Genomic DNA, 22,166 nt, shown 5'->3' on the forward strand with positions numbered 1-22,166 from the left:
GGAAAGATTCTTCTGGGGAAATGAAATGACTTTGAACCATGGTAAGTCTGACTTAGAAAGTAAGACTTAGAGAGTAAGGATGTATGATCTGTTTTTGAGAATGAAAAATCACCAATCTATGCACTTGAACACTTGAATCTCATAAGAACCTTCTGAGGTAGATATGCAGTATTTTTATCATCCCCACAACTTGAATGACGCTCAGAGAGGTGGAGAAATTTGCTTCAGTACAGAATTAGTGAGAGCATCAAGGGTAGATTGCACATCTTCCAACTCCAAATTCAGGACATGAAAGGAGTGTTCACAAAATGGGGAGAGGGTGTCCTGTGTCCTAGAGAATGTCCCAGGGACGAGACAGCCTTTAGTAGGCACATGACAGGTGTTCTAACCCAGGGAATTGGAAGCTTCATCTAGGGTAGTGGCTCTCAACTTGGCCCGCTCAGTGGGATCAATTGGGGAGCATTTTAAAATACTAATGCCTGGATCCAACCTTAGAGATCAGCATGAACTGCTTTAGAGTGTTATCTAAGCATCTTTTGAAAATCCCCAAGTGATGCTGAGTCTCAACAAAAGCTGGGACCACTGCTCTGGGGCCGGGGATGTGAATCACACAGGGTGGGAAGCTGACAGAAGACTTGGGAATGTTGATCTCTGAGGATAGGGAAGTCTGTCCTGAGGAATGGGGACAGAGCATTCCCTAAGAAGGGGAGGAAATTTTCCTGAAAATTGTCAGGTTATATGCCATGGAATGGAGGAGAATGTCCTTAAGCTGTGGAGGTTATGAACAGAGATTGGAGGGTGACAGTCCTGGAACAGGGTTTCCAGGGGCTTCACAGCAGAGTGGGTAAAAGTGAGGGTTTTAGGGTTTAAGCCCTTTTCTGCTACCAATTAGATATGTCTTCTTGGCACATGGCTTAACCTCAGAAACTTATGCCTCAGCTTCTTTATCTGTAAAGAGTTCTTGTAACACCTGCCTCGTAGGGATACTGTGAGAATTAAATGAGATAATGCAACTATCTGGGGGGTAGCCTATAGAAGAGGATTGACGGTTACCTTGGAGAATAGAAGGTCCTGAGGAACAGTGGTGATGTGGGGCATGGGATCAGAGGAAGGTAGAGAGGGCTGGACCTGAAATCTGTTTGCAACTCTAAGTCACAGGGCAGGGCCTGGAGATATCCTGCAGGGGCCGCCAGCCTCCAGGCTGCAGAGAGCCTGGAGGGGTGGGGGGCGGGGAACCTGCGGAGGAGAGGTTTGACTGCTAGTAACCTCTCCTCTGCTGCGGTAAGGAGAAGCCTCAGCAGTGGCAGCAGCCTCCCCTTCCATCCATCTTTGCTATGTGACAGGTGGGAACTTAAAAGCTCAGGTCACCTGTCTCAGCTGGCTAACCTACTTACTCCTTGAAGACTGGGGCAGGGGCAGGCTGGAGCCAGAAGGAGATGCACAGGAGATGCACAGGAGGAGAAAGGCACACAGGGCAGGGGGAAGGCCCTGGAGTGCTCTGGTGTCTTAAAGGTTTGTAGGGTGAGGGTGAGGAGGCACACGTGTGTGAGAAGATGCCAAACACAGTGTTCTGCTCTACGCCCTGGCACACATGTACCTCCAGCATCAGGCGTTGTCTGTCTTAAAGGCCCGAATTTGCCTGGGAGAACCGAGATTTCTACAGTCGGAGATGGAGAAGGAAATGGCAACCCACTCCAGGATTCTTGCTGGGGGTGGGGGTGAGGGTGTAGCACGGACAGAGGAGCCTGACCGGCTGCAGTCCGTGGGGTTGCAAAAAGTGGATGACTTAGTGACTAAATGGCAGTCAGCCGGAGCAGGCTGGGCTCTGGGTACCGGTTTAACCTTGGAGCTGCCTCTGAATTCTCCAAAAGCAGCTCTGTCCCTTTTTGACTGGTCTCCTGGTCCTCAGAGAGGGAAAGGGGAAGTGGGGAGGATGTCCCAAGACTCTTGCTTGGGAATTCCTGGGGGATGCTGAGGTCAAGGGCCAGAATTGAGGGAAATTGATGGGGGGTGGGGGTGGTGCAGACAGGCTGGCAGCTCCACAATCCCTTGATAATGACGGAATCTGCACCCCCCCAACCCCTTCCCGGCCACCATTGTATCGTCTGAAATTCAGGGACCTGTCTCCACGGAGCTACTTCAGCTGTCTTCCCCGCCTCGGAGTCGGCCTTGTGCCCCAATCCCCGGTCCTGGGTCCGCACTTGCGCTCTCTCCCCGCACCCGCGCTTCTCTCCCCTTCGCCAACCTCTCTCCCCGCGGGCTGCGGGGCGGCGTGGGCCCTTTAAGAACCGCAGGACCGGCTGGCAGCAGCCTGGGCGAGAGCGCAGTCGCCCGGCGGGTTCGGCAGGACACGGCACCAAAGATCGGGCTTAGGGAACCGGGTGTGCACGGCCGAGAGGGGTAGGGGCACGCCCCAGTCGCCCCTCCGCAGACTTGTCACCTCTTTTCTGACCTGGGGCTCGAGCCCTCCCCTGTCTCCTGCCCCGCCCCGGCCCCGCCCCGGCCCGGCCGCCGGGTTCGGGAGCCGGGACACCCGGCCCAGTGCCGCAGCCAGAGGCAGGCAAGGAGGACCTAGAGTCTCCATCCTCAGCCCGTGGCAGCGCTCAGCATCTCAGCTCTGCACCAGCCCGGGGCGCCTCAAGGTGACCAGGCTTGCGGAAGATGGGAGGGGAATGACCCCCAATGCGGCGCTTAGTTGGCAGTGTGGGTTTTGAGGCCGCGTGGTGAGCCCGTTTGAGGCGAGAGCCCAGCGCGCGCGGACCCAGGGCCGCCGGCAGGAGGGACTGGCCAGGGCACCTCGCCTGGAGATGGGGAGGGAGGCGCAGCGGGAGGCCCACAGCCTCCTCTTCCTCCGCCTTTGCCTGGTCCATCCTGCGGTCACCCTGCTACCCTGATTTCCTAGCAGGCAGCCTCTGCCTGCCGTCCTTTCTGTACCCCCGCTCCCCGCCCCCCGCGCCCATCCAGTCCCCAGAGACTGCTGGCCTGCAGGGTAAGGAGATTAGAGCCTCCGCGGGGAGGAGGGAGCGGGTGCGGGCTTCGAGGGGCCCGGCTGGGGCTGGGGCTGGGGCTGCCCGGGACCGAGGAGCGGTGGGAACTGAACGGAGCTGCGCTGGGAGCGGTGGTCGGTGGAGGGCAAGATGCTCTGGAGGTGGGACGTGGGAGCTTCCGGTAGCCGATCTACCCTGAGAAGGAAGCGGGGAGGCGAGGGCACATGAGAACGCAAGGGAGCTCCGAGCCAGGGATGGAGGTCTGCCCCAAACTGAGCAGGGCCTCTCCCTTCAGGCCGGACTTGGCGTGATGGCGGAGAAGACTCTGGAGGCTGTGGTCTGTGGATTACGACCTGGCGCTGTGGCCATGGCCGTGTCTCTGGAAGACGGGGCGGAGCCCCCCGTGCTGACCACGCACCTGAAGAAGGTGGAGAATCACATCACGGAAGCCCAGCGCTTCTCCCACCTGCCTAAGCGCTCGGCGGTGGACATCGAGTTCGTGGAGCTGTCCTACTCCGTGAGGGAGGGGCCCTGCTGGCGCAAACGGGGTAAGGGAGCAGTCTGGTGGGGAACTGTGGGCCCCCATGAGTTGCTTCTTCTGGAATAGGAGGCCTGGGTTTGTCCCCTGTTCTGCAAATCCTGCAGGAGCCAGTTCACTAAAATCTCAGCCCCTCACTTACTCTGCAGACAGCTGAGGTGCCAGGGTCTGAGCTCCCTTCACACATGTAAGCACCATGGGACTCTAGGTTCAATGGGTTATTTCCTCTTCTAAGTTGACGCTATCACTTCTGGTCCTTGAGGAGTTGTCCTTCTTTGTTTCGGGTAGAGCCCCAGCCTTCTAGGGTGGATATGAGAACGTCTGGGCTGTGTGGCAGCGGTTGTCCTCAGTGGTTAGGAAAAATCCTTGGACCTATGGAGCACTGCTAATTTTAAAGGATGTTCTCATTCCTGTCTTCTTACTTCATTCTTGCCAAAGTTCTCCGAGGCAGGGACGGTGAAGGGTTGATAGGATAGGTGACATCTTGTTGTTTAGTTGCTAAGTCTTGTTCGACTCTTTTGAGACCCCATGGAGCCTTCCAGGTTCCTCTGTCCATGGGATTTCCCAGGCAAATTGGACTGGGTTGCAATTTCTTTCTCCAGATTTGCCCAACTCAGGAGCAGAACTTGGGTCTCCTGCTTTGCTGATGGATTCTTTACTTCTGAGTGACCTGGGAAGCCCTCTCTATGTTGCTAATATGAAAACTGAGGCCCAAAGAAGTTGAGTAACTTGACTGATGTCACACAGCTAATAAGTGACAGTGTGAGGACCAGAAGCCAGGTTTCCCAGCTCTCCTTGCAGTGTTCCTTTCTCTCTCTTATCTTCCCTGTTAAGTATTCCCATCTCCACTGCTTCTCTCTTTAGGCCAGGTGAGTAACGGGATATCCTGTGGCTCCAAATTCTCTGAATCCTCACCATCTCCCACCTTTTGCCCCTCACCCCTTCCCCCTGCCCTGGGCAGGTTTAGCTGGGAATAGAGAAGCTGGGGTTTCCCCAGAGCCTGGGTGTGGATCAGGGGTGGAGCTTGGACATTCTTCTCTGAGGTTTAAGAAATGTTTGGGGTGCTTCAGAGCAGAGCTGAGCCTGCACTCTCTGTACTCCCTACCCTCACTCCCATGAGCGACCAAAAGATCACAGGGTCTGAGTCACTAGGATTTGAGATATCTGGGCTCTCTGATCAGTGCCCTCGGTCCTGAGGCTAGTTTGGGGCACAATCAGGAGGGACCTGTTATTTCCTTAACCCTCAGTTTTAAGGACTTCCCTGGTGGCTCAGACGGTAAAGAATCTGCCCGCAATGCAGGAGACTGGGGTTCGATCCCTGGGTTGGGAAGATCCCCTGGAGAAGGGAAGGGCTACCTACCTCAGTATTCTGGCCTGGAGAATTCCATGGACAGAGGAGTGTGGGTGGTACAGTCCATGGGACCGCAAAGAGTTGGACATGACTGAGCAACTAACACTTTCAGTTTTAGGAGAAATGAAAACACAAAAGAAGTGTCTAGATGGGCCAACTCTCTGGTGGCTTCAACTCAACTCACCAGCCACAAATGGGCACCCCAACCAGGTCCTGCCCTCCTTTGCCCTTGCCAGCCCCATTCTGTTCTACTGGCCATTCTGCCATCTTTTGCATCCCTTGTCCCTCTCTCTGCCCTCTGTACTCCTCTCTCTGCCTGCTTTTCTCACGTGAATCCCTGTCCCTTTCTTTGGAGGACAGAGAGCGATTAGAGGCAGTGGTAAAGAATCTGCCTCTCGATGCAGGAGATGCAGAAGACACGGGTTTGATCCCTGAGTTGGAAAGATCACCTGGAGAAGGAAATGGCAACACACTCTAGTATTCTTGCCTAGAGAATCCCCATGGACAGAGGAACCTGGTGGGTCACAGTCCATGGGGTCACAAAGAGTTGAACACGACTGAGCACGCAGGCACATTCATTCATTTCAAGAGGAAAAAGAATAAGGGACATGGAGAAAGGGAGATTCTGACTTTCCCAGGTCAGAATTTGTCACCTGCCTCTCCTGATTATATATGACATTTCTTGATATTCAAAGCACTTTTCTATTAATTATTATTAATCTCACTTAATAGTCATAATAACCTTATTTTGTCCTTGGGAGGAGATACTACTATCCTTATATTACAGATGAGGAAATGGAGGCCCTGAAAGAGTAAGTGACTTCATAAAATTGCAAAGAGAGTTACGGACGGAGGCAGAACCAGAACTCTGGTGGGTCTCCATCCTGAAAGCCTGGGAGGCGGGCCCTTCCCAGGTTGAGCAGTTGGAATCCAGCAGGAGTCCCAAGACATGGGTTCTTAGCCACTTGTAAGCTGCGTGATCTTGCGCAGACTGCCTACCCTTTCTTGCTCTCACTTTCCTCACCTATAAACAGGGATGATAAGAATACCCACCACATGGGCTTGTGCAGCTCAGTTGAGATGTTAGCCATGAAAATGCTTTGTGAAAGGCAAGCGTTAAGATGATTTTGAATTCAACGTCAGAGTTCAACAAGTGCTTTTTTGTGATTAAATGAGGGGAAGGTTCATCATTGCCAATTTCTTCCCCTGCCCAAGAAATAACTTCTTATGAGTAGCTCTGAGAGGCATATGCTGGTGTGCAAAACCGCACGTCTCTCTGATGGTGACGATGACTGAAGCAGAGGGTTGGAATTCATGACGTCCCTTCCCAAGTAAAGAACTTGCTATGTGACCTTGGGTGTCACTGGATCTCTGGGTCCTAGCTGCCTCATCCGTGTTGCTATAGCAGTGACTGAGACAATGAGCTTTGTAAACCAGAAAGCACCATCCAGGCAGTTAGTATGATCAGGATCCCACAGTGGGCACCAGAAGATCCCCTGTCTGATGGAATGTGTTCAGAAGGACAGCTGGGTGCTGTGGAGGGAGGGTGAAAGATCACATCCCTTCACTGCCTCTGCTAAGGAGGTAGAATGGAGAGGGAACTGGGCTCCACAGGGGACGGAAGAGAGTGGTAGTGAGTGTTGGCTGGTAGGGATTGGTGTTTCAACCTCACTGAGGCAGGCCTGTAAGTAGGGCAGGCAAGGCCAGCCTCCTTGGCTTCATCTTTCCTCTCCACCCCCTTGTCTCGGCAGTTGACCCTGTGGAATCTCTGCCCTGTGCTCCCTGGATTGTATCACATATATGTTGTTATACAGCGGTGTTTTCCTCCCAGAGCCTGGAAAGCCTCTGCCTTCCTTTTCCATTTTGAAATGCTGCTCATTCCTCAACACTTAGCTCAAAGCCACCTCTTCCATGAAGTCATTCCTGATTTTCCCCTTGTCCCTCTACCCTCATCAGTTCTATTTTCTAAATTCTCATTGCACAAGACTTATGCTTCTATGATAACCCTTACTTGATCTTTCTTCAGATCTATAGATGATTTCTGTTTAAAAAATTACTCGTTATTTATGTGACTACTGGGTCTTAGTTGCCACACGTACTATCTTCAGTCTCCATTGTGGCATGCGGGATCTTTAGCTGTGGCATGCAAACTCTTGGTTGGGACATGGGGGATCTAGTTCCCTGACAAGGGGTTGAAATTGGGCCCCCTGTATCGGGAGTGCAGAGTCTTGGCCACAGGATCACCAGGGAAGTCCCCATAGATGTTTTCTTGTCCATCTCTTTTACCTGGACTATCACTGTCTTGAGTGCAGGAACTGTCTTCCTCTTTTTTTGGATTGAGTGTCTGATACAGTGTTTGGAATGTAGTGTATATCAATAAGCATTGTCACATGGAATTGACATTAAAATGTCACTTGCTTTTAATGCGCTCTATGTACCAAGTACCGTGTCATGTACTTTACATATATATATATATATATATATATTTCTTTATTTATGGCTGTGTTGGGTCTCTGTTGCTGTGCAGTCTTTCTCTAGTTGTGGCGAGCAGGGGCCACTCTCCAGTTGCCGTGCGAGGGCCTCTCATTGAGGAAGCCTCTCCTGTTGCAGAGCACAGGCTCCAGGGTGTGCAGCTTCAGGAACCGTGGCACATGGGATCAGTAGCTGTGCGCAGGCTTAGTTATTCTGTGGCATGTGGGATCCTCCCAGTACAGGAATCGAACCCATTTCTCCTGCATTGGAGGATTCTTTACTGCTAAGCCACCAAAGAAGCCCTACTTTACATATATTATCTCAATGAACCTTTACAGCAACCCAGTGAGGTAGATAGTATCTATCTCACAATGAGGCACCTTACAAATGAGGCACCTGGAGCTCAGAGAGGTTAAGCAACTTGCCGCAGGTCACACAGCTAGCTGGTAGGTGTGGAGTCAGAATTTGAATACAGATCCAACTGACTCCAAATGTGTACTCTTAATGCATATGCTGCCTCCCAGTGAGTGAAAGGTGAGATTTTACTGGGCCACATTAGGGGCTGCAGAGATAAGCCTGGTGGGGAGACAGAGCACGCTGATGAAGGACTTTTAGAAGGAGGCCAAGGCTCTGAGAGCACACATTCAGAACACTTACTGAGCATCTAGTACATGCCAGCCAATCTGCTAAGGTTACAAAGATGAGTCACACATAGACCCTGTCCCCAAGGAGCTGACTGACTAAGAGGCTGGTGGAGGGGGCTGAGGGGCAGGCACCTCAAGGAACAAACACACTGGCATATGAGAAGTGCCGTGGGAATACAGGACAGTTAGCTGGCTCAGACTGGAAGATTGGAAACGTCTTCCTGGAGTGGGTAAGAGAGTGACCGCCGTGTTTGTAGAAGAGAAGTAGGGTCTTCTGTTGGTTCCCCTCTCCATACCCATCCATCGGATGTGGGGGTTTTCCCATGGCTTTCAGAAGAGCACTGTCACCTTGGTTACGTTGAAATTAGTGGTGGTTGCTTCTAGGGGGACAGAATGAGAGGGTACAGGTCATCATGGGCGCTTTGAGGGTCACTCTGCCATCCTAACCAAGTCACAGTGGGTAGAGACTGCTTAGTTCACTGATAGCCATGGCTCCTAAGAGTTTGAGGTGTCTCTGTTCATTGAAGCGCTGATCAAAAGTTCCTCCCTCCCTCCCACATTGCAGGTTATAAGACCCTTCTTAAGTGCCTATCAGGTAAATTCTGCTGCCGGGAGATGATTGGGATCATGGGCCCCTCAGGGTCTGGCAAGTCCACGCTCATGAACCTCTTGGCAGGATACAGGTAAGGACAAGGCTGGGGTAGAGTGGGGGCAGGGCCCAGGAAGAGAGGTACCCTGGGGAGCACCGAAGAGGTTCTGAAGTGACCCTGACCTCCATCCCTAACTGACGACGTTCCTGCAGAGAGTCTGGAATGAAGGGGCAGATCCTGGTCAATGGGAAGCCACGGGAACTGAGGACCTTCCGCAAGATGTCCTGTTACATCATGCAGGAAGACATCCTACTGCCACACCTCACGGTGCTGGAAGCCATGATGGTGAGAGCTGGTCAGCCATGGCCTCCTCCCAGTCCCCCAGGCGCCTGCTATCCCCACCCTTTCCAATGGCCAAGGGGCCAAGGCCGTGCCGCCCCCCACGCATATCTGATCTGCCCCATCTCTGGGCCCCAGGTCTCTGCTAACCTGAAACTGAATGAGAGGCAGGAGGTGAAGAAGGAGCTGGTGAGTCGGGGGTGGGGGTTGGGGTGGGGGGGGGGAAGGCAGCTGCCCTTCCCAGGCCCCGAGGTCTGGGCTGCCCTCGATTCGGGTGGGAGGAGAGCGGTGGCCAAGGCTGGGACGCTGGGTTTAAGGGAGATGCCTATTTAAATTGGGGTGGTGGCCAAGTGGTTAAGACTCCACACGTCCCTTGCAGGGGTCCCAGGTTCCATCCCTGGTCAGGGAACTAAGATCCCACATGCCGTGCTGGGTGGCCAAAAAAATAAAACAATTTGACAAAATTTTTGAATAAATAACTACATCAGGGTGGTGCTGGGGGGAAGCAGAGACTCTGAAGCTGACCTGGGCTGGATTGTGGTGCCGGGCCAGGTGACGGAGATCCTGACGGCGCTCGGCCTGCTGTCCTGCTCCCACACGAGGACAGCCCTGCTCTCTGGGGGCCAGAGGAAGCGCCTGGCCATCGCCCTGGAGCTGGTCAACAACCCACCTGTCATGTTCTTTGACGAGCCCACCAGGTAGTTCTCCCCTCCTCTCCTACTGGGCTGCCCCCTCCCCTCAGCCCAGAGCCAGAACTGGAGGCTGCATCTGCTCCACTGCTGGAGAGCAGAGCACGTGTTTGCAGCCTCCTGGGGCCAGAGAAGGGCTCCCCCCTGCCAAGCCTGGTGCCTAGCAGCCCTATCCTTCACCCTCGCAGAAATCTCCATGTCCTCCCTGACTGATTCTCCCCCACAGCCAATCAATCACAGAGCCTTGCTGAGTCTGCCTTCTTCCTCCATCTCTCAGATTCACCCCACCCCCATTCTTAGTGCCAGTGCTTACATTCAGGACATCATCCACTCTTGCCTGCATTTCTGCAACTGACTCCTCTCTCCTCGTCTCCAGTCTCTCCAAGCCCACCTTCCTCCACACTGCAACCAGAGTGAACTTTCTCAAACACAAGTCTGGCAGTACTCACTCCTCTGCTTAAAAAATGCAACGATTCGCATTTGCCCCCAGAATAAAGGCAGACGACTTACAAGGTCCGGGGCTGAACCTCCTTCTCTGGCCTCGCATCTTGCTTCACGCTGTCTTGTGTTTTATGCTCTAATAAGATTGAATCGCTTATTATTCTCTTCGTCAAGCCATGTGTCCCATGCCTCTGAGCCTTGCACATGCTGTGTCTTCTGCCTGGAATGCCCTTCACCACTGCACCCGTCCTTGCCCCCTCACTTGGCTTAGCTCTTTCTTCTGCCAGACTCACTCAGGAACCTCCTCTGACTCCTGTCCCAAACCTTTGTACAGCGGAGGTGAATTCTCCCCTACTTTTCACCCCCTGTTTCTACAGCATGGTCCACATTGGCTCAGATGATCTGTGAATTTCTCTCTCTCTCTCCCTTCCAACCAGAGTCTATGTCTTATTTATTTGTCCTTGTAATCCCAGTGGCTGGCATTCAACAAGTGCTTAATAATTGCGTGTTGCACCTAACCGTAGTCTGGGCTTCTTGGTACCTCCAAACGCCCGAATCATACAACGTGGATGGGATATAGGGGTGGCCAGAGTGACCCCCTTCCTGCCAGCTCCCTCGCCCTCATAGCAGCTGCCCCATCCAGAGACTCCCTTGGCCATACCCACCTCACCCTGCCCCCTGGTGGCCTCTCTCTGGACAGTGGGCTGGACAGTGCCTCCTCTTTCCAAGTGGCGTCCCTCATGAAGTCCCTGGCCCAGGGGGGCCGAACCATCATCTGCACCATCCACCAGCCCAGTGCTAAGCTCTTTGAGATGTTTGACAAGGTGAGGGTCTCTGGGACTCAAAGGTGACTGGCCAGCGATGGGGAGAGGGCCGGCGGTCAGTCAAGGTGTGGTGGGACCTGCCTGACCCACTCGTGCTATTTTCCTTGCCCTTCTTTTTCCGCCTCAGCTCTACATCCTGAGCCAGGGTCAATGCATCTTCAAGGGCATGGTCACCAACCTGATCCCCTATCTGAAGGGGCTTGGTTTGCACTGCCCCACCTACCACAACCCGGCTGACTTCAGTGAGTAGGGGCCTGGTGGTCTAGGCTGGGATATGGTGGCGGGCCAAACCTAGGGGTCCAGATCATGTACTTGGACCTCCCGGGGGCAGAGATCTCACTGTCACCTGCCTTCCACACACACTCAAGGAACGGCTGGCTTGCCCTTGGGAAGCAAGGAGAGATCTTAGCTGAGTGCACCTCCTCTGTGTCCCCCAGTCATCGAGGTGGCCTCTGGCGAGTATGGAGACCTGAACCCCCTGCTGTTCAGGGCTGTGCAGAATGGGCTCTGTGCCATGGCAGAGAAGAACAACGGCCCTGAGAAGAATGAGGTTCCTGCCCTCTGTCCCCCTTGCCCTCTGGTGAGTAGGGGTGAAGGGAGCAGGATGCAGAGGTGGGGAGGGGAGACAGGACCGTGGACATGGCCCAGCCAGAGAGGCTGTGCCCCAGAGGCATCCCAACCACTGGGTACTAGAAAGAACCCAGGACTTGGAATAGACCTACTATTAGCTGTGTGACCTCGGGCCCATTACTTAACCTCTCTGAGCTTCGTCTTTCTCTTTCATTTTTTTGTTCAACAAACTCTTACCAAGCAACTGTAGTGCCACCTGGTAAGCAAGGTTGACTCTGTCTTTGGCCTCATGGCCAGTGTGGTTTACTGTCATCTTTAGCTTGGGGGTGATGATACTTATTTCACAGGCTTATTGGGAGGACTAATTAGATTAGTCACACAAAGCTCTTCCTACTCTAGCTGGCTCTTTTCCTTAAATGAGATACTGTGACCCCAGGGGACTAGGAGGGTTATTGTTGCTGTTGTCATCATCCCATTGTTAAAAACATTATCGTGAAACTGGTTGCATAAAGGTATTATGCCCATGTATTCAATGGATTAAAATTTCCCCAGAATGACTGGGGAACTCCCTGGCAGTTCAGTGGTTAGGACTCTGTGCTTTCATTGCCTAGGGTTTGGGTTCAATCCCTGTTTGGGGCACTAAGATCCCACAAGCCCCGCAGCTCAGTCAAATAAAATAAAGTTTAAAAATAAACAACTGGTCTATTAGTAGCCACCACAGGTGTCCTTGACTCCCCTTCGGTCTCCTCCCTCCCCACTTCTGTTACTCCCTCTTTGTGTCTTTCTGAATCTCACTCTGATTCACACCTCTAAGGCCAGCTTCCAGGTACCCAGCTCAGTGGTGGAGAATTCTGGAGGACCCTTGTCCCTGGGGACAGGCTCAGGGGTTTTCCCACCGACTGAGCTGGCTTCGTGGTGGGTGGGTGGGGTGGGCTCACCTGATCCAATTTCCTCTCCCCAGGAAGTGGATACCATTGAAAGCCACACCTTTGCCACCAGCACCCTCACACAGTTCTGCAACCTCTTCAAAAGGAGCTTCTTGTCCATCCTCAGGGACCTGGTAAGACATCAAGTTGGAGGAGGGGGAGGCTGGTGTTGGCCTGGCCTTGTGTGTGTAGGATACCAGCAATGGAGATGGTGATGGGGCCCTCTCCCAGCAGCTCCCCAGTGCTCCTATGGTTCTCTGTGCCTGTGAGGGCACACCCACGATCCTAGGCAAGTGTGACTCACCCATCCCTAGCCTGTGCTCCATCCTCTCTCCTCATGATCATCCCTCACACAGGTCCTGACCCACCTGCGGTTCCTATCCCATGTGGTGATTGGCGTGCTCATCGGTCTCCTCTACCTGCAAACTGGCAATGATGCCAACAAGGTCTTAAACACCACCGGCTGCCTCTTCTTCTCCATCCTTTTCCTCATGTTTGCTGCCATGATGCCAACTGTGCTCACCTGTGAGCTGAGATGCCCTGGGCATGGGCAGGTGTGGGGAGCACGGGGTAGGGTCAGGTGCTATGCTTCATCAGCCTGTGTCTTCAGTCCCCTTAGAGATGGCAGTCTTCCTGAGGGAGCATCTCAACTACTGGTACAGCCTCAAAGTGTATTTCCTGGCCAAGACCATGGCTGATGTGCCCTTCCAGGTGAGCCTCTTCCTCCTACCTCCCTGCTGCCTCCCTCCTGGCTTGCTCCTTCCATCCTTGCTTCCTGGCCCCCCTCAACCTTGTTATGTGCCATCCTTTCCTTCACTTCTACTCACTTAGCAAGAGGTGGTGAATACCAGCCATGCACCAGGCGCTTTGTCAGGTACTGGGGATGTAGCGACGAACATGACGGAAGTAGTCTTGACCTCATGGACTTTATGTTCCAGTGGGAATGAGAGGACAAACAACACTTGATGGAAATAATAGCCCTACAAATGACTCTTACTTGGGGCAATAGAGAACAACATGGGCTCTGGAGCCTTGCTGCTCCTTGTTAGCTGTAAGACACTGGGCAAGTCACCTAATCTCTCTTTGCTTCAGTGTCTCCATTTGTAAAATAGAATGAAGATAATCTCTACCTTGGGATTTTTTATGAGAATGAAATGAGTCAATACAGGTAAAGTCCTTAGAATAGTGCTTGGCACATACTGAAGTACCCAGTAATGTTTGCTGGGTTTGACTGTTATGGCCACCACCACCCTCTTCCAAGCACCAGAGTCACCGATGATCCATAGGGTACCTTTGAGCAAATTCAAAGAGGTGTCCCTTCCCCAGGGCGAGGGTGCACCGTGCCAGGGTAAGAAGAGTACAAGCTGGGGCTTGGCTTCTGGTTGCCTCTTGGTTGAGTGCCTTGTACAGAGAACAACCCTCGCTACTGTCCTTGGTAGTCTCGGTCCCTGTTGCCCAGGAACTGATGGGGACAAAGGGCTCCCCAGGTGGCGCTAGTGGTAAAGAACCCGCCTGCCAATGCAGGAGACATGAGAGACACAGGTTCAGTCCCTGGGTTGGGAAGATCTCCTGAAGGAGGGTATGGCAACCCACTCCGATATTCTTGCCTGGAGAATCCCATGGACAGGGGAGCTTGGTGGGCTGTGGTCCATAGGGTTGCAAAGAGTTGGACATGACTGAAGTGACTTAGCACGTACAGAGGGACAATAGGCTCTCATATGTAAAGTAATTAACAATATAAGGAATATGCTGGTCCAGATAGGATGGATCTTCAAAGAAGTCACCAGGCCTGCCTGAGTCTGAGTGGGCCTGATGGAAGATGAATGAGGTTCTTAGATCCAGGGAAGCAGACACATGTCAAGTTCATGTGACAGCATGAGCAGGAGTACAGAGGACCAGGCATGGACACTCTGGCAATTGCTGTCCTAACGGCTTTTGCCTGGGTGGAGTTGAGGGTCTTGGCCGCTGCCCAGCCCCGTGCCTGCTCCCCAGGTGATATGCCCAGCTGTGTACTGCAGTATCATGTACTGGATGACAAGCCAACCGGCTGAGACCAGCCGCTTCTTGCTCTTCTTAGCCTTGGGTGCCTCCACGGCCTTGGTGGCCCAGTCTTTGGGGATGCTGATTGGAGCAGCCTCCAATTCCCTCCAGGTGAGGGGCTGGCACATGGGGAACCCCATGAGAGGGGTCGGAGTCTGGTGGGAGGAAGCAGGGGCTGGCCGAAGGAATGGGATGAATCTCTGGGAAGCCTGGGCACCCCCCCCAACCCCGGTCCTGAGTCTGTCCTGGTCACCCCTGTGATGGCCCGGTCCCCTTCCCTCCCCTGCAGGTGGCCACCTTTGTGGGTCCTGTCATCGCTGTCCCCGTCCTCTTGTTCTCCGGTTTTTTCGTCAGCTTCAAAACCATCCCCAGTTACCTGCAGTGGAGCTCCTACCTCTCCTATGTCAGGTCAGTGCCCCCCCCACCATCTGCCCCTGCTCCTCCTTGCAGGAGGTCATGCCTCCGGGTGAGAGAGTTCGCCTGGCCTCTGGCAGGTTTCCCAGGTGGCAGGGGCCCCGTGCTCTGCGTCCTGCTTTGATGCCTGTGATTGCCTAGGTATGGCTTCGAGGGTGTGATGCTGACCATATATGGCATGGGGCGAGAAGACCTGAGCTGCCTGACGGAGCAGTGCCCTTTCCAGAAGCCACAGAGCGTCCTCCAAGCCATGGATGTTGAAGGTGGCAAGCTCTACGTGGACTTCCTGGCCTTGGGCATCTTCTTCCTATTCCTGCGACTGCTGGCATACCTTGTGCTCCGCTACCGAATCAAGTCCCAGAGATAGAGCTTTGCCCTGGCCTGGGCCCCAGCCCTTCGGGACTGTTTTAACCTTTTAGACTTGGGCCCTCCCCTCTCTCAGCTCCTTTGCAGGCTGCTGTCAGACTGCGCTCCCAGCCTTGCCCTAGGGGTGGTGGTGCCAGGCCTCTCTGCCATGCCCAGCAGTCTTTCCAAGTTGATGCGGTCTGTAGCTTCCTCCCTTTTCTCTCCAACACCTGCATGCGAAGACCACTAGGAGGCTGCCACCCTTCTTCCAGCACTGCCCCGACACCCACCTCTGTTGTCTGCCTGGGAGCCCCAGGCTCTCCAAGCCCCCTCTTACAATTGACCAAAGTGGCCCCCCTTTTGGGTCCCACCACACAAGTGTTTGTAAACTGGCTGTTATAAGGTTGGGGTTCTAGGGCTGGGTCCCAGTGAGGTCCCCTGGATGTCCTGTTGGAACAGGGCAGGGACCCGCTCTGGAAGTCTGTTCTTCCTTCTCCTCACCTCTCTCCACCCCTAGACCCTGGCTGATCTGGACAATCTGTTGGGACAGGTGTCTGGATCTGTCTGGACCATCCCTCCCAGTCCTAGGGGTTGGAGAGGCGCCTGGCACCTTGGGCTGTCCCCTGGACCCCTCTGGTGGGGGCTGGGCCTGTGGCTCCTCTGCAATAATGTCTCTGTTTCTTTCCCATCTGTTGCTGGAAGTGGAGAATGCACTTTATTCCGGGGTGGGGGTGTGTGGAGGGGGTAGTGGTGAGTGGGTGAAGACCCAAGCCTCCTTTCTTGCTGTTCATGTGGTCCCGCAGTGCTCCCTCCCCTCTCTTGATTTACAGGCACATATACACTACGCAAACAGGCAATCTCAACCCTACACACACTCTCCGTGCCCCGGATGGCTCAGAGGAAGGGTGATGGTGGCATGGTGGTGGCAGGTGCTGTGGGGAGGCCAAAGCCAGCCTCTTCCTGGGGCTCCCACTTTGACTCAGGATGAGGCTGGTGCTGCCCAGGCCGTCTCCAGGAGCTGCAGGTGTCTCCCCGCCGGTCTTCCCTCCTTCCCAAGCCTGCGCTGGCACAGGGTACCAGCTCCCTGGCGTTCAGGACCCCACACAGGCACGAGCACGAGCATAAGTTGGACGTGGTCACTGCCACCCCATGGCTCTTCTTTTGTGTGTCAAGCTGGCAAGGTCACTCGTCCACCCCTTCCATGACCACTTGCTGCTCACTCAAACTCCTGTCTATGTCCTGCTACCTGCTTCCTATCAGCCAAGATGGGCCCTGGGTGTCAGAGCAGCGTGGCCGGGGCACCAGAGCGACAGGGGCACCGAGCACATGTCTGACTTTCCTGGGATGGTGGGGTGCAGGCTCGTTCTCCTTCTGATTTCCTCTCCCCTAGGGCACTTACCACCCTTTCTTCCTGTGCACATACCTCTCGACCTTCCTTACCTGCAACGGATTCTCCCCGTCACACGGAGATGCCCATTGTATTTGTGGGATTTCACTCATTATTAATAAAACCTATATTTATACAGTATGCTGTGTGGAAATGTGTGTGGATCTGGCACTCGTTACTATGGGCTATGAGGCGGTCTTCAAAGCTCTTGCCAAGAAGTCTATGCACTTTAGGGAGCTGTGGAAACGGAGGGGAAGTCCTAGACGGAAATCAAGCTGGTGAGTGTGTAACTTGTGAGATATCTGTATTATGCGCCACATCTTACAAATGCTTATGTTCACTGTCTCAAGGGAGTCTCAGACCAAACCGCATGATCTCTTGTGACAACCCATTTTGCAGATAAGAGAACGGAGACTTGGGTTAAGTAACTTGCCAAAGGGCCCTGAGCTAATGCAAGTGGGAATCAGCTCTGGCAACCAGGTCTTCTGCCTCCTGCCTCATCCTTGGCATCAGCTGATGATGCTTTTTTATGGTGGATCTGCAAGCTGTGTGCTTCCCAGGTGGCACTAGTGGTAAAGAATCTGCCTGCCAACGTAGGAGACTCCAGAGACGTGGGTTCGATTCCTGGGTGGGAAAGATCCCCTGGAGGGGAAAAGGCAACCCACTCCGGTATTGTTGCCTGGAAAATTCCATGGGCAGAGGAGCCTAGAGGGCCGCAGAGTCAGACACAGCTGAGCACACACATACATACACACACATACAAGCTCTGTGCATGGGTTCTGGGTCTGTTGCATGGGTGTGTTCTTGCCTGTCTGATAGCTGGCTCTCTTTTCAGACTCACTGAACCCTGGTTCCCCGATTGTGAGCATGGGAGAGAGGGGAGGGTTAGGAGTCGTGAAGGCAGTGAGAAGCAGAAAGCTCCAGGGGCCTAAGCCCCAGGATAAGAGTGGCAGGGACCCCACTGAGCTCAGCACAGCTTTCCCCATTTCCTCTTCACTTCTTTCCTACTGAGCCACACTTCCGGGGCCAACCCATCAGCCCTGAGGACTGCTGTAAACCATTTGGTGTTGTCTGGGGGCTCTGAAGACCTCCGGTACCGTAATTTTTTATGTCTCAGCACAGAGAAGATAGAAATGATTCATTAAAATAGGATGCTCATGAGACTTACAAGCAGGCGGGCAAGTGATGCTATACCCAGAACTTACTGGGCTACAGTTTTATAATCAAATGAAAAATGAGAAAGGGGAGAACTTCTTTGTCTTTGACATCGTGCTTCTATCATCAACTCCTTCTCCAGGTTGAGCAGGGGAGTTTTCTTGTCCCTATATGGTCAAGCTAGGTCCACAGATTATGGACCAAATTTTGTTTATGTGTGCAGAGAGAATGTCCTAGGAATCATTAACCATTATTTTCTTGTTGGAGCATGTCTTGTGCTTCTGTTGTATGGTTTCACTGCTAAACATGCCTGTGTGGTTTTGTGGTTAAGCAAACGTGCTTTCTTGAGTACCCATTAACTTACAGGGGTCTCCCATGATTTTTTACTTACAATTGCCTAGTGGGATTAACTATTTAATCACCTACTTTGTCCCTATCATTGTGGCCTGAAATTTGAAGTAGGCAATTGTCTGGAAGGCCTTAAGGGCTAGTAGCAGGATTACCCAAGAAGGAATACGTTGTCTCACCCTCTTCCCTCCTGATCCTGAGCTTGGGGACTGAAGGAAAGGGCAGCATCAGTCTTGCCGGTTGCCCAGAGTACCCTAGTAGTGCCACAGGCAGAGCTAAGTGCCCTGGGCTAGAGTAGGGCCCAATCTATGACTGGCTGGGTGCTTGGCTGGAGATGGACTACCTGAGTTTCTTATGGGGGTGGGCGTGGGGTTTGGGAAGCAGGAAGTCTGAGTCCTAGCTCCTGGAATTCTAGTTTGCTTTAAGGGCCACTCTGGGTGCCACCTTCTCCCTGGCATAATGCCAATAGATGGCTCCCGTAAGTCAGAAGGCACAAACCCCACCACTATATAGTCTTTAAGATTCTTCCTCTTTACTTTCTCTCTCTCTTAATATTTATTTATCTGGCTGTATCGAGTCTTCGTTGCAGCATGTGGGGTCTAGTTCCCTGACCAGGGATTGAACCCAGGGGCCCTGCATTGGGAGCGCAGAATCTTAGCCACTGGACAATCAGGGAAGTCCCTTCTTTCTCTTTAAAGATGAAATTTAAAATTCTTTCAAAAGAGTAACACTTATAAGTTCACACATTTGTACATTCCCTTAGGAGCTAAAGGAAATGAACAGCCATTCCAATTCGTAGAGTGGCTCACCTAATTGCGAAGAAAGCACTTTTGTTTCTTGCAGCAACCCCCTGAGGCTGAGAGGAGTATGATCATTTCCTCCGTTTACAGAGAAGGAAACCAAGGCATGGAGAAGTGCTTTGAGCAAGCCCTCAAGTTGCTATGCTCTTGCCACCGAGAGCCTTCTCAATTTCTACTCCCAGTCCCAGTAACCTGCAGAGGTGCGGGGCGGCTTTGAAACAGGTTTTGAAATGGACCCACTCTCCCTGAATGCCAGCCCTCCTGGGCCCAGAGATCGTTTCCTTCAACACGGTGCCGCCTTCTGGTTAGGGTCTGTGCAAGGTACAGGAGGACAGAGAGGACCAAGGCACTTCTCCGTGCTGTGGCTCTGTGGCACCTGCTGCCCCATCCTGAGGTCAGACGACAGAGCATGTGCCCGCAGCATGACTCACAGTGCTTCTGTCTGCAAGAGGCCAGTCAAATTATAAGTCATTAATAAAGCTTATGTGGTTGCCATACCCACTGAGGGGGTGGGGAAGGGAAATGGTTTGTTCTGTACCCCCAGAGCCCTGTCTGCTTTATGTGGCTAGGGAAGTGGAGCGAAGCTAGAGGAGCCCCCCAGGCCCTAAAGCCATGTTCCCAGGGTCGCTCTGCCTCCTCTCCCCTCACCCCTTACCCCTCCCACTCCCTGTTCAAAACTCTGTTGAAATCAAATGTGTTGTCTTCCTGGTGTCTGGAATGCCTTTTCATTCCTTGGTTTTTTAAGAAAAAATTTAACTGACGTATTATTGATTTACAGTGTCTAAGGTGTATAGCAATGTGATTCAGTTATATATATAATTAATATATATATATTCTTTTTCAGGTTCTTTTCCATTATAGGTTATTACAAGATATTGAATATAATTCCCTGTGCTATTTGCTGTTTATCTACTTTGTTTTTACTTTTTATTTAAACAAAGTATTTATTTATTTGGCTGGTGCTGGGTCTTAGTTGTGGCAAGTGGGATCTTCCATCTTCGTTGAAGCACGTGGCACCTTTTAGTTGTGGCATGTTGGATCTAGTTCTCTGACCAGGGATTGAACCCGGGCCCCCTGCAGTGGGAGCATGGGGTCTTAGCCACTGGACCTCCAGGGAAGTCCCTGCTTATCTGTTTTATATGTAGCAATGTGTATCTGTTAATACCAAAGTCCAAATGTATCCCTCCCTTCCCTTTCCCCTTTGGTAACCAAAGTTTGCTTTTTATGTCTGTTAGTTTATTTCTGTTTTATAAATAAGTTCATTTTTTAAATTAATTTATTTTTAATTGGAGGGTAGTTGCCTTACAATATTGTGTTGGTTTCTGCCATACATCAGCATGCATCAGCCATAGATATATATATATGTCCCCTCCCTCTTGAACCTCCCCCTTGTATTTTCTTTTAGATTCTGCATATAAGTGATATCATATGATATTTGTCTTTCTCTGTCTGACTTACTTCACCTAGTATGATCATCTCTAGGTCCATCCATGTTGCTGCAAACATCATTATTTCATTGTTTTTTTGGGCTGAGTACCATCTTATTTAAGATCCAGTTCAAATGTCACTTCCGGGTCACAGTCCGTTAGTAACTTCCTCTCCCAGACTTTCCTAAGGCTTCTTCTGCCTCTGAAGAACTGTCCTTTGGGTCCCCTAGAGGGGAGCTGCTCTGGTCTGGTCCTTGTTCTTCTTGTTGTTCGGTCTTAGCCCAACACCACGTGTTTGGTGAAAGAACAGATGTTTACATGGACAAGTGAATCCTCAGCCTAGATGGAGGGTAGAGATTGAGTCAGGAGACAGATGGGCTCCAGGCTAGACATTGACAACTGGCCTCCTGTTTGCATTTCACGGGGCTGGAAGAAGCAGGCTTCAGCCTGGATAGCTAACAACTGTTTGCAATTCCTGATATAAGAGATAGGTAGGCTCCAGTTGAGGAATTTATAATCAGCCTCCTGTTTGCGCTCCAAAATGGAACAACAGAAGCAGGGTAAATAGCCAGTGGTTATCTCTTGTGACCACCTTTAGGTAATAGTCATGGAAATAATCAAGGTAATAGTCATGGCAAGGACAAAGAGGTGCAAAACTCTGCTCGAGGAAAGGATTAAGGGATCTCCACTCCCCCTTTTTGGGACAAAGGAGACAGGACACATGTGCAGAAAGGCTCCTTGAGGGTCAAAAGTCAGGGGATAATTCCAGGCAATAATGAATGAGTCCTGTGCCTCCCAGAAGCCTTCACTTCGAGATAAATCTTGACTGAGGGATGCCTGTGAACCAGGGGAGGGTCCCAGGGTAGGTCAGGTGTAGAAAAAGAAACCAGATAATTGAGTGAAGGAAGACAAAGCCCCAGACGACCTGACCTATACAAATGACTTCACTGCTCTTCCACTGCACTCCTCCCCTCTAAGGGGTACGCCCCTTCTTTCCGGGTGTGCATCTCTGCCTGGCTTCTGCCTTAACTCGAAACAAAGCATTTCTCTATATGCTCTCCCGCCTGTTGTGCTATGTCTCTAATGATACTCGGTACCTACATTTACAATTTCTGCCACTGTGATACATGTATTTTTCACTGGGGGCAAAGATCCAGGGAAAAATGTTTTCTAGCCTCTAGCCCTTGCTGGTCTGGTGGCTAGGATTCCTGTTTATCATCCAGGCTACCCAGGTTCAGTTCCTGGAGAGGGAATTAAGATCTTGCTTCAAGCCACTGCTCACTGCTGCCTCGCTGAAATCAAGATCACAAAGCCCCCTTCCCAGCCCCGCCTGGCTGCCTCTCTACCAGTTCCCTATTGCACGCCTCTGTTCAGTGCACACCTGTGTTTGCTTGCAGAGACATGCCCTGGCTGTGGGTCGTGGGTGACGCCTCCCTCAGCTTCATGGGTCCTGAGCGTGCCAGGTATGGAAGCACAGGGACGAGAGTGGGGGTTTTGAGGACCAGGAAGCCCCAGGTCTAGGCTATGACTGGGTGGCAGACAAGAAGGGCAGTTAGAGGTGGGAGCAGCCCCTCAGCCCCATTCTTCTGTCTTCCTCGAGGCAAGTGACCAGAAGCCACACACAGAGGTTCTGGGCAGAGGTGAAGAGAGCCAGGTACAGAGGGAAGACCCAAGATCCCAAGATCTCTGCCAGGAGGTAGGCTGACGCGGTGAAGAGGCACAGAGGGAAGAATGTCCTGGGGATGAGGGAGTGAAGTGGCCTCGGGGAGGTCCAGGGGTCCGAGGTGGGGAGGTCCAGGGGTCCGAGGTAGGAAGGCCCAGGCCCCAGATTCTTGTTCTGGCTCTTCCCCTTCCAAGTTGGGTCAACCGACGGTGCAAG

General features: G+C 52.4%; 1 protein-coding gene across 1 annotated transcript; it reads left to right on the forward strand.

Moving 5' to 3' along the window:
• Window positions 1-2,493: 2,493 nt before the first annotated feature.
• On the forward strand, window positions 2,494-22,084 carry ABCG4 (ATP binding cassette subfamily G member 4). The gene is made up of 16 exons (XM_088842989.1): window positions 2,494-2,642; window positions 3,283-3,535; window positions 8,558-8,675; window positions 8,795-8,927; window positions 9,060-9,110; window positions 9,474-9,619; window positions 10,752-10,875; window positions 11,003-11,117; window positions 11,313-11,455; window positions 12,407-12,505; window positions 12,728-12,896; window positions 12,982-13,082; window positions 14,364-14,522; window positions 14,701-14,819; window positions 14,967-16,835; window positions 21,888-22,084. The coding sequence occupies exons 2-15, from the start codon at window positions 3,298-3,300 to the stop codon at window positions 15,190-15,192; spliced, it is 1,941 nt and encodes a 646-aa protein (XP_088699115.1). The 5' UTR covers window positions 2,494-2,642; window positions 3,283-3,297; the 3' UTR covers window positions 15,193-16,835; window positions 21,888-22,084.
• Window positions 22,085-22,166: the final 82 nt, after the last annotated feature.

The sequence above is a fragment of the Moschus berezovskii genome, chromosome 14 (assembly GCF_049115385.1).
Source record: "Moschus berezovskii isolate FMDL1 chromosome 14, NW_MosBer_1.0, whole genome shotgun sequence".
NCBI lineage: Eukaryota > Metazoa > Chordata > Mammalia > Artiodactyla > Moschidae > Moschus > Moschus berezovskii.